General features: G+C 30.5%; 1 protein-coding gene across 1 annotated transcript in view; it reads left to right on the top strand.

The window, feature by feature from the left end:
• LOC114336398 (cytokine-like nuclear factor N-PAC) overlaps positions 1-16,967 on the top strand; it is a 42,202-nt gene extending 25,235 nt beyond the window's left edge. Inside the window, exons 3-4 of the mRNA XM_028286758.2 lie at positions 5,891-6,116; positions 16,540-16,967. Coding sequence (XP_028142559.2) covers positions 5,891-6,116; positions 16,540-16,912 — 599 coding nt within the window. The 3' untranslated portion in view covers positions 16,913-16,967. The remainder of the gene's footprint in view (positions 1-5,890; positions 6,117-16,539) is intronic.
• The last annotated feature ends 2,716 nt before the right edge of the window (positions 16,968-19,683 follow it).

Raw genomic sequence — 19,683 nt, 5'->3', positions numbered from 1 at the left:
CCACTCCTCAACCCCTTCAGTTAAAGACTTAAAAAGGCAAACACATTGTAAAATATATCACTTGAGAAAGGCACTTTGCCGAAACAGCTGTAGTAATAACATAGTTGTAATAAATTTTGTGGAAGTATAGAAAACAATTTTTTTCAGTGTCTTATTGTGAGAACTGTATATATATTCACTAACTAATCCTTTATATCTTCTTTTTGAGTCATCATTAAAGACATCAGTTTTCCCTACTTTATGGAAGCACTCTTATATCTGCCCAATTTTTAAATCAGGTAATAAACAAGACATAACAAATTATCGAAGCGTTTGTAAACAATCCTCTATACCAAAACTTTTTGATAGACTAATGCACGATCAATTAAAATTTTATTGTGAAGATCGTCTAATACACAATCAACATGGATTTTCTCAGAATAAAAATCAACGGTAACAAATTTAGTACTCATTGAACAAAAAATATTAAATGCGTTGGAGAATAAGATGGATACTATTTATACTGACTTCTCCAAGGCATTTGACAGAGTAGATCATAACATCTTATTAGGAAAATTAAATGCTTTTGACTTCAGTCATCAATCCTTACAATGCAATGGTTCAATAGCTTTTTAAGAGACCGCACACAGCAGGTGAGAATAGGTTGTTTTAATTCAAATATAATTCATGTGACATCAGGAGTACCCCAAGGAGCTCACTGTTCACCTTTGTTATTTAATATATTTGTGAACGATATATCAGAGTGTTTTAGAAATTGCGATTTCCTGAGGTTTGCAGATGATTTGAAATTATTTAAATCCGTAGATTCAAATGTTGATGTAACATTAATTCAAGAAGATTTAGACCGGTTGAGTATTTGGTGTGAGAATAATATTTTGCATTTAAATGTTGCTAAATGCTGTTATATAAGCTTTTTTTAGAGGTAATAAAAGATATGATACTTCTTACACAATTAATGAAAATGAATTGTCTTATGTTAAAACAATAAAAGACTTAGGAGTAACATTTGATGAGCAGTTGCGTTTTGTGCAAAATATAAATAATGTAACAGTGAATGCATTAAAATCTTTGGGCTTTATCATTCGCAACTGTCTGAGACTATCTGTATGGCCTTGAAGAACAGTATATTATGCTTTGGTTGTATCTAAAGTGGAATATGCATCTATTGTATGGTCTCCACAATATCAAGCTCATTCTACTACGTTGGAGAGATTGCAGAATAAATTTTTGAGATATTGTGCATACAAATTAAACATACGCATTACTAATCATGATTATACCTATATTTTAAAAACGCTCAACATGAATTTATTAAAAACTCGACGAGATAACTCTGATTTGGTATTTGTGTTTAAATTAATAAATGGTTTAATTTGTTGTTCTGAACTTCTCCAATCTATTAATTTATATGTTCCCTCCAGAAGTCTCAAGACATGTTGATTTGTTTTATATACCTTTTCATCGAACAAACTATGGTATGCATTCGCCCATTGAGAGAACACTAAAAATTATAAACGAGAATAACTTGGAAATGTTTGGTGTCTCCTTGGCTGCTTTTAAGAATCGGGTTAAAAGAGCTTGACAGGTATTTTTTTGTTTATTTTAACTGATTTGTGTAATATATGTAATATGTGTAATGGATAACTATTAATATACTCTATGCTAATTAGCAAAATTCATGGAAAAGTTATTTACCAGCAATTTTATTGCTGGAATCGAATTATAAGATCCTATATATTAATAATATAGGTATGCAAAGTCCGCAGATAGTGTGCTACCTTTTTTATAAACAAAATGGCGCCGACAAATCGTATTTTTTTCAATTATTGCTCTATAACTCCGAAGATTTTAGCTTTACAACCAAAACACCTTAATAAAAATTCACCGCAATTAAATTCTGCATAGAGATATGTTTTTCATGATTTGCTCCGACGAAAAATTTTCCTCGGAAAATGCGGGTTTTCCTAACAAAAACTCTGATTTTCAAATAAAATTTTAGGTAAGTAGTTATTAAGCAATAATTAAATAACTTAGTGACATCAAAGCTTTCTTGGTATAGATTGTAATTCCAGAAGCCGGTGAAAATTAAACGAATATTTTAGCAGCAATTCAATTGTTAATTAACAAATTACGATCGCAATAATAACCAAAATAATCATGATACATTGATCAAACTTATAAAGATGAGATGCTTATTTAATATTTTATCGACAAAATATAAATTTTTCTTTTTTTTTGCATAATCTTTAAATTTTGAAAAAAAAATAGTTATAATACGCTGGTCTAATTAGTAAAGTACAAAGAAAGGTTATTTACCAGCAATTTTATTGCTGGAATCGAATTATAAGATCCTATATATTATTAATATAGGTATGCAAAGTCCGCATATAGTGTGCTACTTTTTTTATAAACAAAATGGCGCCGACAAATCGTATTTTTTTCAATTATTGCTCTATAACTATTAACTTTACACCAAAAACACTCAAATAAAACCCCAATTTAATTCTGCATAGAGGCATGTTTTTCCCGATTTGCTCCGACGAAAATTTTCCTCGGAAAATGTGGGTTTTCCCAACAAAATCTCGAATTTTCAAATAAATTTTTTGGGCCAGTAATTATTTATCAATAATTATATAGCTTGGTGAAATAAAAGCTTTCTTGTTATAGATTATAAATTCAGAAGCCGGTGAAAATGAAACGAATATTTTAGCAACAATTCAATTGTTAATTAACAATTTACAGTCGCAATAACAACCAAAATAATCATGAGACATTGATCAAACTTAGAAAGATTATAAAGGTGTGATGCCTATTTAATATTTTGTCGACAAAATATAAATTTTTCATTTTTTTGCATAATCTTTAAATGTTTAAAAAAATTGTTATAAACAAATTAACATTTCTCAGAAATTGTTTATTATATTCTAATTTAAAAAAATACTTAAAATGCGTATTTCATAGGTCTTGAAAATGAATGCTTTAAAAAAAATTTCCAACCATTTGCAAAAAAGTTATGAAGCAGCAAAGTAAATATACGAAATCTCCGTTGTTTATAATTTGTTTTAATTACTCACAAAGAATGTCAAAAATTAGTGCAATGGTTATATTTTAATCAAAGATTAAAAATATTTTTTTTGTAATTTTTAGCGCAAACGTAGGCCTGATACAGAGTCGGAGCTAAAATGTTCACTCGAAGCGACTGACACGCAGCATGCATTATTTATTAAAAGTGTATATCACGCGGCCGGTCGTCGCTCCGAGTGAAAATTTTAGCTACAGTACTGTGTTACTCTACTTTCGCGCGTGTAAATTACAAAAAAATATATTTATAATCTTTAATTAAAATATAACCATTAAACTGATAATCGATTTTTTTTGTAAATAATTAGCTTGTACTTTAAACTCACTTCTACGCTTTGAAAGAATTAAAAAAATATATAAACACAGTAGTAATCGTATGTTTACTGTGCTGTTTCATAACTTTTTTACAAATGGTTGCAAAAAAGTTTTAAAGCATTAATTTTAAAGATATTTAAAATGCGCATTTTAGCTATTTTTTAAAATTATAATATAATAAAAACTTTCTGAGAAAGGTTAATTTGTTTATAATTATTTTTTTTAAACATTTAAAGATTATGCAAAAAAATAAAAAATTCATATTTTGTCTACAAAATATTAAATAGGCATCTCATCTTTATAAGATTTCCAAGCTTGATCAGTGTATCATCATTATTTTGGTTATTATTGCGACCGTAAATTATTAATTAACAATTGAATTGTTGCTAAAATATTCGTTTAATTTTCATCAGCTTCTGCAACTATAATCTAAATTAAAAAGGCTTTTAAGTCACCAAATTATTTAATTATTGGTAGATAATTACTTATCTAAAACTTTATTTGAAGATTAAAGATTTTGTTGGGAAAACCCGCATTTTCCGAGGAAAATTTTCATCGGAGCAGATCGGGAAAAACGCGTCTCTATGCAGAATTTAATCACGGTGAATTTTTATTAGTTATAGTAGTCCTGTCGCCAGGGGGGGTACAACGGCCTCCTGTATTCAGATGGACTTACCCAAGTTTTTTTTTATGTATTTTGACCTGTAGAACACGAATTTTTTGGGTAACAGTTGATCCGGATGTCGATAAGATTGTTATAAACCAAGAAGTTGACGAATCACATAACAGCGATTTCTCGCAAAACAAAACATTTTTTTGTATTTTTTGGGCCATTTTAACCAAAAAATGTTCCTTCAAATTTTTTTGTAGGATGCATAGTTTTCGAGATAAACGCGGTTGAACTTTCAAAAAATCGAAAAATTGGAATTTTTGAACCCGAAAAACTTTTGATTAAAAAATAAAATAGCAATTCTGCTTACCGCATTTGAAAGTTCAAGTCAAATTATATCGGTTTTAATTATTTGTATGGCCAAAAATATATTATTTTATTGTTAAAACAAAGCTATAAACACCTAGTGCTTGAGTGATGTTTCAATGATTTCTCATTTAAAATCGAACGAGTACGTAGAGGAGATAAAAGTGCAAGCGGGGCTATTTGTAAGTAGCATGCATTAAAACGCATGTATTAGGCACGGGAAACAGTATGTGTTTATAGCTTTTTTTAACAATCAAAAAATAAATTTTTAGCAATGCAAATATTGAAAACAGATATAATTTGACTTAAATTTTTAAAGGCGGTAAGCAGGATTGCTATTTTATTTTTTGTTCAAACGTTATTCGGGTTCAAAAATTGCAATTTTTCCATTTTTTGAAAGTTCAACCGCGTTTATCTCGAAAACTATGCATCGTACGAAAAAACTTGTAGGAACATTTTTTGGTTAGAATGACCCAAAAAATACAAAAAAATGTTTTGTTTTGCGAGAAATCGCTGTTATGTAATTCCTCAACTTCTTTGTTTATAACAATCTTATCGACATCCGGATCAACTGTTACCCAAAAAATTCGTGTTCTACGGGTCAAAATACATAAAAAAAACTTGGGTAAGTCCATCTGAATTAAGAAGGCCGTTGTGCCCCCCCTGGCGACAGGACTATAGAGCATAATTGAAAAAAACACTATTTTCGTGCGCCATTTTGTTTATAAAAAAAGTAGCACACTATCTGAGGACTTTGCATACCTATATTATTAATATATAGGATCTTATAATTCGATTCCAGCAATAAAATTGCTGGTAAATAACTTTTCCCAAAAATGGCCTATTCTCCGATAATCAGCCCAGACTAATATTAATATTTCGTTTTTGTTTAATGTGTAATTAAGATTGATTTTACTTTAGTCAGAGATTGATTTTATACTGTATGTTTTGTAATGGGGGAAATCCCGTATATAAATAAAAAATTATCTGAGGAATCTCCTGTATTCTTTTGTCGGTAGAGTTTCTGGACACCCTGTACAAGCGATATATCATTCGACGTGCCTCAGCAAGAATGACCTAAAAAAGTGTAAAATTTTGGTTTTAAAATCATTTCCGGTTAAAAAGTTCTAACCAGAAGTGCTATTATAGTCGTAGAAATAGTACGTATAACACATGAATCGAAGCGTATTGAAAAGTTGAGTTTGAATCTTTAGTTCCGGTTTTGAAACCATTTCTTTTTAAACAATGATGACCCAAAGTTTGGTAAAAATGTCTTAAAATTAGTAAAATCGTATATCAATCGACGCAAATTTACACGAAGAGTTCAAATATCGACTTCCAGTTCTTACGAAGTCCAATTACTTGTTTTTATATTTGACTTTGAATTGAATCCAGCGATGTTTGGCTACTACGATTTATTACCTAAGTTGCACTGTACATTAAAAAACCATGTGGGATACCCACATGTTTATAAAATAGAGTACGTTTAGGCTACTAACTTGTCCTATAAATTCACAGGTATAATTCAGATGACTACGACAGGACCAGAATTCTCAAAAGATATGAATTCAATTATTGAGAAAAAGGGAGGTAAATATTTGGAAGCGCAAATTCAAAGGAGTAAAGAAGAAGCAACCAATGGAGATTTCATTACACTAGCAGCTGGTGACGAGGTGCTATTTTTTAAATGCCATACATTGTTTAAAGCTATAGGAAATACTGTCCTGTATTTAGGTGAAGTGGGGTATGTATATCTACATAGCTTATCTAGCTTTTTTAAACAATGCAAAATACTTTTTAACGCCCCAAAAGAAACTTAAAATTAATTTAAACAAAAACGTGTGTGTGCCGATATAAATGAGTCATTCTTCTTCTTCTTCTCCCTTCTTGTATGTAAACTTTAAGCCTGTTTTTTCTTCAATATTAGCCTCCTAAATTGTTTAAGTTATCGCACCATCTTTTTCTTGGTCTGCCAATACTTCTTCGTCCATTTGGTGACTTATCTCATGCTATTCGTACTATCCTATCCTCTGCCATTCTACTAATGTGTTCGTTCCGCTCCTGTTTCCGTTTTGTCATCTATGTCTTCTACATTGCATGATCTTCTTATGTTTTCGCTTCTCTCCCTATCCAACAGACTTTTCCCTGATATTCGTCCGAGTATTTTCATCTCTGTTGTTTCTAGTAGTCGTCTCGTTTTAGATGTGTCAGGTCTTGTCTCCGCCGTGTATGTCAATATAGGTCTAATTGCTGCTTTATAGATTCTTGCTTTTGTGTCTTGTCTTAGGTGTTTGTTTTTCCAGATTGTGTCATTAAGAGGTCCCGCCGCTTTACTTGCTTTTAAGCTTTGTTGTCATACTTCCTCTTCAACATCTCTGTAACTGGTTATATCTATTCCCAGATATCTAAACCTTGCTTCCTGCTTTATTATTTTCCCATCAATTTTGATTTTACATCGTAGTGGGTATTTAGAGCAAGGACACACCAGGCGGCGCGCGTCGAATCGACGTCGAGGCAGCTTAAAACACATAGCGCGGTGTAACAGCGGCAGCTATGCTACGATTTAAAGTATTTGTATTTCGTTGTTGCCAAATTTAGTCGCGTGTTGGCTGCTGTACGACACGATGTCTGAAAGTTATGACGATTTGTCTTTTGTAATAAATACAAGTTTACTTTATCTTAGATTAAAGAAAAAAAGAAACGCAGATATTGGATACATCCTATCATAAAGGGACGAAAGTATAAGGGATTTTTTACACATTATATAACGAAATTAATATAATAAAGGCCCAGAGAAGTTTTTTAATTTTACAAGAATGTCTAAAAAATCTTTTCAGGAGTTATTAGTAAGTATTAAAGAGTAATGTTCAAGAAATAACACCGTTATGAGGGAAAGCATATCACATAGGAAAAACTATTTATAACGCTGTCAACCCACTAATTGGGAAATAGTGATGTTTCACAAATTAATATTAACAAAAAAATTATTCACAATAAAGTCAAAGTACGTATCGAGAAAGACGAAAACCAGAATATACAAAACCGTAATAAGAGCAACAGTCACCTACGGATGTGAGACATGGGTGCTAAATAAAACAGAAGAAGAAATGATAGAGAGTTGAGAACGGAACGTACTTAGAGCTATTTTCAGGGGAAAAAAGAAAGAATACAGATACAGAAGACGGCTGGCATAGAAGCACCAATTAAGAATTAAGGATGCTTTACAAGGGACCAAGTATAATAAGATACACAAAGTCATAAAGAATCAGGTGGGCAGGTCATGTCGAGGGGATGGATAAGGAAAGAATGTCAAAGATGGTACTGCTAAGAAGACCAGTTGGGACTAGGGGACGAGGTAGACCAAGAAAAAGACTGCAAGAGAGTTTCAGGAATATAATAGTATCGATGGAAATTATACACTGGAAAGAGAAGGCGAAAAATAGGAGAACCAGAGTTCAGCAATGTTTACATAATATACATCAAATAAAAGTATATAATAAGTTAGTAGTATAAACTGTATTATGTAAAATTGTAAATACAAGGCCTATAGATAGAGTATAATAAATAACGTAAGATAACTGTTTATTGTCTTTATTTTTATGGAGTCAATAATTTTATTTTTATTAAAGTCAATCCTTCTGACAAATAACTCAAGTCAAGTCAAACTGGTCAATGGTTACAGATTTGATAATTCTGTTTGACTGTTTGTGAAATTAGTTTCAGAGTTTGAAAAATAATTTATTTAGTAGATTACTTTTTTTCCAGATAAAAATGTACCTAATTAAATCGCCCTTTAAGCTATAAGATAAAAAAAAATAAAAATAGGATGAGTCCCATATAAAAATAATTTGATATGGGAGTAAAGAATTCAAGTAAAAATATAGTTCGAGTCTGTAATTTCCATCATTAAACAAGATTTGGCAACACCCACAACAAGAAACGCCAAAGAACCGCTCAATCGTCTGTGTTGCACCACGATACACGCATTTATCATGTGCCGTCGAAGTCATAAAACCGATTGGCGGTGGATGGGTTCCAGGATATGTCGCCAGAAAGTCGCTGCATAGAAAATGTTAAGAGCGTCTGGTGTGTGTCACAGCATCAAAATATAGTAAGGGATGCGTCGCTGTCGACGTACGCCGCTTCGTCTGTGTTAGCGCTTAGATGTCATACATTTGGTCTTTTCTGCTGATATTAACATATTGTATTTCTTGGCTGTTGTATTGAAGATGTGTGTTAAACTTTGGAGATTGTCTTCTGTCTCGGTGATTAATGCGGCGTCGTCTGCATAGCATAATACTTGGATTTCTTTGTTCCCCATTCCCCATGACCTTTACGTACTGTTTCTATTATTTCGTCCTTTATTATATTAAAGAGCAGTGGGCTTAACGAGTCACCTTTGTCTAACTCCGATTTGTACTGGTATAAACTGCGTTAGTTGTCCATTTATCTTTGCCTGTATTCGTTTATGAAAGTAGATGTTTTCGATGGTTTGTATAATATTGATTGGGTATGCTTCTTCTATACAGTAAATGTAAGACGTCTTCGACTTGGATGCGATCGAAAGCCTTTGTTAGGTCTATAAAACATAGATATGATGGTTTATTGTACTCAGTGGCCTTTTCTGCGATTTGTCTCAGTACAAATACGGCGTCTACGCATTATCTTCCGGATCTGAATCCTTGTTGTTCATCTGATAAAGTTGTTAGTTTATTGATTTTGTTGGTTAGGACTTTTGTGGTTAGCTTAAGTGCGGTGTTCAGTAGATTTCAGTCAAAATCAAATTCTTTGTAAATAAATGAGTGAGATTAAATTAAATGATTAGAAGAATTTTTTACTAAGCAACAACATTTTTGTTTAATTTATTAATGTTTTAAAGGTAAAGCTTTAGGTGCCTTTAAAGGAGGTGTCACCAGGGAAATGAACCAATAAGTTTTTCAATTTAAAAATCTTTTAGTAATATTTTTAATATTTTTCAATATTATTAATGTTGCTATTAGGATTGAAAGCTTTACCTTTCAGTTGCCAGATGACGCTAGTCACCTAATCCAGTGGTTCCCAACCTTTTTCCGATGATCGCCCCCTTAGACATGTTTCGTCATTTATGAATACTACAATCGCCCCCCCCCCTCTCAAATTAAATTGAAACAAATAATTAATCAGTACAAATAAACAAGGCGAAAACGGCGGGTTCGTTGGGAAAAATATTCCCATGAGATTTTTTTGCATAATCATATTCGTGAGACATCCCAGAATAAGGTTCAAGAAGTCGCCCACATGAAAAGTGGTCCAATTTTTTTTAACAATTTTTTTTTAATCAAATTGCAAAAATCAATATTTTTGGCCCGGACAATTTTTTTTTAGGTTTTTTGGACCATTCTAGACAAAAAGGGCTCTTATAATTTTTCTTTAAAGTTGATCTTTTTCGAGTTATAAGCAATTTAAAATTTGAAAAACGCGAAAATCGCCATTTTTAAGACTTAATAACTCGGTTAAAAATTATTATTATGAAAGTCAGAAAGTGACTAAAACAAAATTTAAAGCCCCCACTACATGATCCTGAAGAAATCTGAGTCATTAATTTATTACTAAGCTGTTATTTTTAATTAATAACAATGAGCGGTTAGATCGTATTGACGCGGCTGTAAATGTGAGGCGAGTAAGATGCACAATTGGACTGCCGGAATGGCATCTCTCTCGCACTCAGCATTGACGGCCGCCTAACACGCGCATGGCGCTGATTATTATTATTTAAAAATCACAGCTTAGTAATAAAATAATGACAAAAATTTCTTCAGGATCCTGTAGGGAGGGCTTTAAGCTTTGATTTAGTCACTTTTTGACTTTGAGAATAATAACTTTTGACCTAGTTGTTAAGCCTTAAAAATCGCAATTTTTCATTTTTTTCAATTTTAAATTGCTTATAACTCGAAAACAATCAACTTTAGAGAAAAATTATAAAGAACTTTTTTGTCCAGAATAGTCCAAAAAAACTAAAAAAAATTGTCCGGGCCAAAAATATTGATTTTTTACAATTTGATTAAAAAAATTGTTAAAAAAAATTTGGACCACTTTTCACGTGGACGACTTTTTGAACCTTATTCTGGGATGTCTCACGAATGTGATTATGGAAAAAAATCTCATGGGAATATTTTTTCCAACGAACCCGCCGTTTTCGTCTTCTCTAAAAAGGTACGTATCCGTATTTATTTATTGTTACATTTCGTAAAATGATAAATGATTATATGTAATGGCTTCCTTGGGTCTGGTGTCTCTCACATAATGTCTTTATGTCTGGCTTAATGTTGGTTAATAGCAACCTCAAATCCTCTCTTTAAATTACGTCCAGCCTATTTCTTTGTTTGTTTTTCAATATGCATACAAGAACTAAAACCTTTCTCCCCTAGGTATATTGTGGGGAATGCCGATAATCGTAATTTGACTGCATTCCACAAGATTGGATACACTTCTTTTATCTGCGGTCAAAATCTTTCATAGCCACACTCCTGAAACAGACTTTCAATTTCAACATCATGTTTTAAATCAATCAAGCTTTCTTGAAGATAAGGACATGCCGTTGAAACTTCCACGCTAAAAGGATTGATAAACCAAGTTGGCATTTTCAGACTAGTCAGATCTTGGAAACGGGCTGCAAATTTCTTTCAATATTTGAAGGTGGAGGCAATATGTTCGAAGATCCTCAGAATTACCACAACCACAAGAGGATTTCTTGTTGGGAAATTTGGTCAGATCTCTTCTCTGCATATTTTGTTCAAAAATAGATGATTTGTCACTGAAAACTCCGACTACTCCCTTCGCTTTGGCCATATTTATGTTCTTCCCTTGTAGTTGTAGGTTCATTTCGTTTAATTATTCGCATAGTACAGTTAAAATGATTACACTATAACAACTATTACGCAAAATAAATTGAACGTTTTTTCTACTTTTAAGGACAAAAAGGCAAATTAATTAGCGAATCGAATTAAAAATTATTTTTCACATCAAATTTTAGTAGGGGAGGAAAGTATGCTAAATTTTCAGTTACTCGAGCGTTATGGAAAAGTATTGGGTTGTGAAGGGTAGATCCTAAAACCAAAAAAGTTGAGTCAAGTTTTCTATAAGTGGGCGACTTTCTATTTTTAATTTAATTTTTCATTTCCAACAATCGTTTTTCCGATTATGGTGCCATCTATCCATAATTCGAAAAAATGTCTCGAAAAAAAGTTACTTATTATTACGTAAGAAATCCAAATCTGCAATAAAAATATGAGGGCTCCAATTTAAGATTTTAAAGTAACTTCCCACTTTCGAAGTCATTCGATAGATTTTTCAAAAATATTGAATACCTGCATTTTTCAGCTTTTCGATCTGATGTTCATTTCGCGAAATATTGCGGGGTTCGTATTTCAAATCTTAAATTTAGACCCACGCCCCTCCGTAGGGGGTCGTGTTTGGTATGATTCGATAGATTATTGAAAAATATTGAACACGTATTTTTTAGTTTTCCGATCTGACGTTCATTTCGCGAAATATTCGCTTTTTCTTTGTGGAACTTTGTGACTCGCCCATTTCGTTACACCCCGCTCAAATCGTTAGATTTTTGAAATATACACTGTTTTGCATGTATGTACTTAACTTACCTTATCTTAATCTGAAGATTTCGAGTTTTTCTAAGGATAGATTTTTTTTCAGACCCTTGATGAAGAGCCAATATATTTATGGTAGAGGTAAATTTACAGGTAACTGCAAATGCTCGAGTAACTGCAAAAATCCCCGCTTGGGCTCCCCTACCATTTGAAACATTATTTGGTTAAAACATCTCAGTTTTTTGGCAAATATATATTTTAATTTGTCTGGATTCAATTATGGTTCTGTCGATATCTGAGAAGACTTGGTATTTAAACAATGTCGCCAAACTGAATTTTGTTATAATCGGTTTAAATTTTCTAGTCCATTTGCGAGGCGACTATACCTATCGAATTAAATTGTGTCATGATTCATAGCCCTCTGTTACTAGATGCTTGTGTTATTATTACCATATTACCTGCACGGGTATACATATTCACTTTTTATTATCCTATGGATATCCGATCGGAAGTATTGTATTTTTTTTCTCAACTACCCATTTCTCGTTTCCCGGATTCTAAACGCCCCCTTTTCTCTATCGCCCCCTTCGCTCTATCGCCCCCCTGAAAATCTTAAATCGCCCACGGGGGCTAAGTGAAAAATTAAGATTGTTTTGCCTTCGCATTGCAACTGAATAAAAATGATACACATTTTTATTTTTATTTTTATTATTAATATTTTGTATTTTGATAACGACGTCCGATGTGGATGTCGAAACGTTAATAAAATTATTTTTTCAAGTTAAATTATGGCCTATTTCCCAATTAGAATAATTAAGTATTTTGTTACCTCTAGACCACATTTGAGAACTATGGATACTTCATGACAATATTTCTGTAGTATTCCGAAGAGCAACCAAAAAGTTTTTATTATCTAAGTGTTACTATAATATCCAGGAATTTTTTGAGGACAGTTGCGCTAATTGATAGATTTTTTTATTATGGAAATTTTATAATTAGTATTTTAATGTATCTTGTACTTTGTTTGTACTATGTCATGTTGTGTTTTATAAATGTAACTCATTTTAGAAACAATAAATTTCTCTCTCTCCATTAAAATTTACATGATCCAAATAGGGAACTTGCATAAAATTTTAAATTCGAAAAAATGTTATAAATCGCAACAGAACATAATTTAAAACATGTATCAAAGATAAAAAAGTTATTTTTGTGTTCTGTTTGGCCCCTAAAGACGATTCTAAATTCAAATTATTGCAGCTAGCCCAAAACGTGTCGTGACGTCATATGGTTGTATGTTTTTGTGCACCAACAAAGTAAACAAAATTGTATATAATTTTAGACATTATAAACGTCAGTAGAAAATACAATTATGTGACGTCACAAGTGTTTTTGATCGTTTGAACTATTTTAAATATATAGAAAACTTGTACTTTTACAAAATGGCACTAAACTACACTTATAGTGTTTTCTTACATTTTCCATAGTAAACCTTCTTTCCTTTCCGTCAAAAACTATATCAAACTCCAATCTCAACAAACTGCTGTATATTATTACAATGACATACGATAAATGTCATTCAAGAACCGGATTAAAGGCAATCTGCATTTTTTGCATATTTTTGCATTTTTTTTTTGATAAATTAGAAAATGTTGCATTTTTTCAAACATTTTAAATAGTTTGCATTTTTTCTTGATAAATTCAGAAAAGTTGCATTAATTCGATATTTTAAATCTCAAAGGTTCACTTTCACTTCCAATTAAAAAACTATCAGTCGTAAATTCAATAACTGTGTATAATCCATTTCTTAAGAAAACTGTTTAAATCAGGTAATATTCTTATTCTATTATCTATTTTTGGGACTAAGCCGACTAATCCCTAATATAACTTGGTCGGTAGGACATAGTTGACATAGGTTGTAAAAACCTGTTTGCTCTTTGTAGGGGGATAAGCAGGTACAGAAATTTAGATTTTAATATTTGTTTATAAAAGCGGAAGTTCATTTCGTGCTTTGATTCGCAGTGCGTTGTTGCGTATTATTTTTGACATATAGTTTAAATTGAGTACTTAACGAATAATTTTTTCGCCAAAATGCCGAAAGTGACAAGTATTAAACATTTTAATATTGTATTTTTCATAAAGGCTCTTGCATATTTTTCACAAATCAATTGCATTAAAATGCACATTTTTTACATTTTTTTGGTGCATTTTTTCCGGTCCTTGGTCATTAAAATATAAATATTTTTCCCTTATTCCGCGACGATGAGCTGGCCAAAAACCCAAGTAGGTGGAGGCCAATAAACTAAAGAAGAAGAATATACCTAAATATAACCCAGTGATGTGGGAGGTAACCATTGATATAAAAATACCCAGGATAGAAATCAAAAATTGAACAAAAGTTTTAAACAAAACTGAACATTATTATTTAATAAAAAAATGTGCAAGTTCTCTATTAGAAATAGGGGAGTGCATATAGATTTTCACTTCGGAAAAAATCAAACAAGATAGAAGTTTTTGTAATTTCATTAAGAAATGTTTAATAAACAACATATCAAAAAGTTCTACTCGAGAAGTGGGTGCTTCATTTTTTATTAAACAAATGAACTGCGAAATTAGATGTTTTTTTAAATAACTCCGAAAATATAAATTTTAGAAAAAAAACTGACTTGACCATTGCAGAATTCAGGAAATTTTACAAAAAAAACCTTATATAAAGATTTTTCTAAAATTAAATCTGTAGCTTCTATAATTTTTTATTTTTAACGCTAAAGTCACCCTTCTCACAAACATTGGCGCACTGTAAACTAGCGTACGGCGAAGTGCATGGTTGAGTTATTTTAATGTAATTCTTTAACTAATGGATCAAATTAAATTTTACAAATTGAACATGACAGAAGAATAATTAAGCTATCTTATGGTTATAATAGAAAGAAATAAAATTTATGGGCATAAGTAAGGTGTGGGCGGAAACAGCCAAGGAATTTTGTTTAAAAATGTGTAACTATACAATTTTTCCTATAAGACTCTCAATTTTGCCCAACTTACCTTTCAAGAATCTTACTAAATGATGTTTTATTCAAAAAAAATCTCAAAAATTTAATTCCAATGATATGACGTCTCAAAAAATGTAATTTTTGAAATCTTCGTAGTTTTATAGAATTACCACCACTTTAAGACGGTATTACTCAAGTTTGAACAGATCTATTACAGTTTTATTAGGATGTAATCTTTAAAATGCACTAAATTATTTTAATTTAGAAATGAAATAAACTATTTCTTTTTAAGAAAATTAAGAAAGATAACAACAATGTAATACAAAAACCGAAAATTACCAGCTAAAAAAATGTTCATACAAAGTGATCAAAACTTTTTTCTGTAAAACTTACCTAAAATACATTTAATAATAAGCTTCAACAATAATAAATGTTCACAGCAAAAAAATTTTTTTTGGCTCTTATACAGTATGTCTGCGTAACTTGGAACCTATTGATAACTTTTTTATTATCAGTTTTTCGAAAAAAGGTGATTCTTGATAAAATACTCTGCATCGTATATAATCTAAGAAGCAATCAAATATCAAATTTAATTAATGTTATACGAGGATGTCAAAAAATATGAATTTCACTCAAGAGTAAAGTACCTTTACATGTCACAATATCGAAAATTGTTATTAAGAAAAGTTGTTTGGAATTAAAAAATTTGTTTTAGTGTTCAATTACATCCTTCTAATTAAAATATTGTGAATAATAAAGGCACTTAACTCTTAAGAAAAATTCATATTTTTTACATACCTTGTATAAAATTAAAAAAGTTTGATATCTGATGGTTGTATCTTAGATTTTAGACCAGTGAGGGCATTTTATGAAGAATAACTTTTTTTCAAAAAAGTGATAATAGAATAGTTATCATAATTGTAATAAAATGATGATGAGTATCCGTAATTTGAAAAAAAATTGAATTTTTTTTTTCGATTAAAATGATGTAATTGTATATTTAGACATAGTTTCTAATTTCAAACAACTTTTCATAATAGCATTTTTTGATATTCTGAAATATAAAGGTACTTTACTCTTTAACGAAATTCATATTTTTTGACATAACTCGTATAAAATTGATAAAATTTGATATCTGATGGTCGAGTTTTAGATTTTTGACTATCCAGAGCATTTTATTAAGAATAACTTTTTTTCATAAAATTGATAATAAAAAAGTTTTCCATGTGGTTCCTAGCTACGCAGACACACTGTATAAGAGCTTCTGTATAAGAATTTTCAAATTGCAATGCCATATTCGGATTCAGCATAATCAAAAACAAAATAGAAACATATTTGATCAAAGTAAAATGATGAATTTAACGATATTTTTAAAATTATTTATACAAAACAATTGTTATTGTTTAAACAATTAATAAACAATTAGCGGCCAAATCTGCGAGTAGAACTTTTTACTTTAACAAGTATATAAACTAACAAAAAAAGTTTCAGAAAAATATAAGCTTGTTTGAATTTTTCCGAAACAATGCATGTTTTCGTTCTAATTGCACTCCCCTAAAAGCTAGTTTTCATCGTTATTTTTCTGTTTCAGATACGCCTCTAAAATGAATTTAATACTCCAAGTAATAAAAGGTATTAACGTGGCTGCCCTATGTGAAGCCCTAAACTTCGCAGAACGTAGCGATGTAGAACTAAAAAATGTATACGACATTTTGGAGTCTACGAACCTCTGCAGTTTGTATCTTCTCAGAAAATGCGGCTTGATACTGCAAGAAAACTTCCTTAATGCAGACCAGTCTCTGACCAATCTCCAGAAAGATATGAGCTTAGTTTTGGATCTGGCCGACAGCGTGAAGTATCCAATGTCCATAACCAGTCCTGCAAACCAAATATTTCAACATTGTATAAGACTGGAATACGGGGCTTACGACGCGTCTATTATTTTTTTACAACACCATCATTAAGCATTTTTTTAGTTAATGTTAACGATTTCCTTTAGAAATAAATTTTTCGACTATTTTTATTTTTTTGTTCCATAGTTTCCTTTTTTTGAATCATAATAAGAGCCTAAAAAATGTATATTCAACCACGATATGTAGAACTTACGGTATTGTTTAAAAAAGAATAGTTGGTCAATGCAATGAATAAATTTGTTTGATTCTAACTGAGATAGTCACCAGATGTCACCACCATTTCTGTCAGGGTCGCAACGTCACACGTAACTACAATAAATCCAAAATGCCAAGTTAGATGCGACCCTATTCATAACACACCAACTCGCATACATATTATTAAGAAATAATTACACTTTTATAAAAAAGAACTTTTTTATAATAAAACGTTTTTATTATTTATAGGAGAAAATATAAAATAATTTGACGATATAAAATGCTTAAAATTCCAAAAATTACACTATAATAAAAAAGTACTTTTTATAATAACACGGTTTTGTTATATATAGGACACAACATGTTTCGAAAGAATAAAATATGAATTTTTAGTAGGTGTATTAACTGTTAAAATTATAATTCCAAAAATTACACTAGTATAAAAAAGTACTTTTTATAATACCACGGTTGTTTAAAATGGCATATATAATATTTATATACAGGGTGAGGCAAATAAAGGGCCTATTAGAAATATCTCGAGAACTAAAGGCAACAGAATCATGAAAATTTGAATTAAGGGGTTTTGAAGAGTCATCTATTTAATGAAAATATTTTCATCTATTTACTACTTCCAGTTATACCGGAAGTTGCTTATAACTTCGTTTTTTTAAATGGGACACCCTGTATATTTTTACATTTTTGGATTCTCTTCGATGTCTTCTTTTTTAAAATATGAGGTTTGTAATGTTATACATGCTATTTTAAAAGATAATTACGTTTTTGTATTAATTTCGTAGCAACATTCACACCCTTTAGAAATGTAGTAGTTTGACATATAAAACTATACTTACGTTCAAATGATTTTTAATATAGTCTACTATTGTTAATAATCATTAGTATAGCTAAATTTTTATTTTTAGTATACAGGGTTGGTCGAAACTCGGAATGAGTATTTTCTGAGTTTTCTTAAATGGAACACCCTGTATTTTAGTATTGTAATGAAATATTTTATGGTACTTTTTTATTTCTTAAGCATTCCCTATACCTAACTGCTTTAATTTGTGCTTAATTGTTAATCGCACCAACAATCTTAACTACGTAGGTACTTTGATAGCTAAACCATTATTGGTAATTTGAAGGATTAGTCTGGATTAATATGTATTTATTTCTGAAAAATTATTTGTGATTGAATTTTTTCACGGCCAACCTAATAAAATTTTACGTATTTTTTGTTGCAATTAATGTTTAGCTTGAATCACCAATAGCTCACAAATTAAAGCAATTAGGTATAGGGAATACTTATAAAATAAAAAAGTACCATGTATAATTTCATTATAGTACTAAAATACAGGGTGTCCCATTTAAGAAAACTCAGAAAATATTCATTCCGAGTTTCGACCAGCCCTGTATACTAAAATTTCAAAATTAGCTCTACTTATGATTCTTAACAATAGTAAACTATATTAAAAATCACTTGAACGTAAGCAGAGTTTTTAATGTCAAACTGTTACAATTCTACAGGGTGTGAATGTTGCTACGAAATTAATAAAAAAACGTAAATATCTTTTAAAATACCCTGTATAATATTACAAAACCTCATATTTTAAGAAAGATATTGAGGAGAATCCAACAATGTAAAAATATACAAGGTGTCCCATTTAAAAAAACGAAGTTATAAGCAACTTCCGGTATAACCGGAAGTTGCAAAGAGATAAAAATATTTTCATTTAATAGATCATCCTTCAAAACCCCTACATTCCAATTTTCATGATTCTGTTGCCTTTAGTTCTCGAGATATTTCTAATAGGCCAGTTATCTGCCTCACCCTATATAATAATTAACTTATAAAATACGAATTTTAAGTATATCAACTTTTACTTATTTATTAAAAAAATTAAAGAAAGATACACAACAGCCGTGTTCGAACTAGGGAACTCTCGGTCTGCAGTCTAATGTCACTGAACCACCATCAATTTGTAGATATCGATTTATTAACGTACTTTAAAATATCATTGCATTAGCCACATTTTTAAAATACATAGTTTGAAATAGAATAAATCGATTTATCCATTCAGGGTGATTGATTAGTGGAAAAAAGCTCCGTAGATCCGTTATAGTAATAGATAGCAATAAAAGTTAATAACAAAAATTGTAGCCACCGTTCATTACAGATTGATAATCAGTAATCGTAAATTGTCAGTTTTAGACAATTCAGTCATATGGGTTACCTAAAATTAGGAAAGATTTAGACCCGTAATTAATAATTGGCTCTGAAAAATGAAAATATCTCAAAAACTAATAAATTTAGACATAGGGAATGTTATATATACCTAAATAAAAGTAAGGTAATAGTACTTTTCGATAGTGATATAAAATACAGGTTGTTTCATTTAAAATTACTGAGAAAATAATGTACTTGCGTTTTGACTCACCCTGTATTCAATATAAAGAAAATCAGGAATATCAATAATTTATGAAAATTTTGACAATAAGTAAAAAAATATGGCATCAATACACCATTGCCATTGTGCTTATTTTTATTTATACAGGGAGTTGAACTTGTTACGATTTTCATATAAAATTTGTTACAACTTTGTAAATACCCTGTATAACATACCAATCCTTTA

Source organism: Diabrotica virgifera, chromosome 8 (assembly GCF_917563875.1).
Source record: "Diabrotica virgifera virgifera chromosome 8, PGI_DIABVI_V3a".
NCBI lineage: Eukaryota > Metazoa > Arthropoda > Insecta > Coleoptera > Chrysomelidae > Diabrotica > Diabrotica virgifera.
The sequence above is the reverse complement of the archived record's forward strand: the minus strand, read 5'-3'. Positions and strand labels throughout refer to the sequence as shown.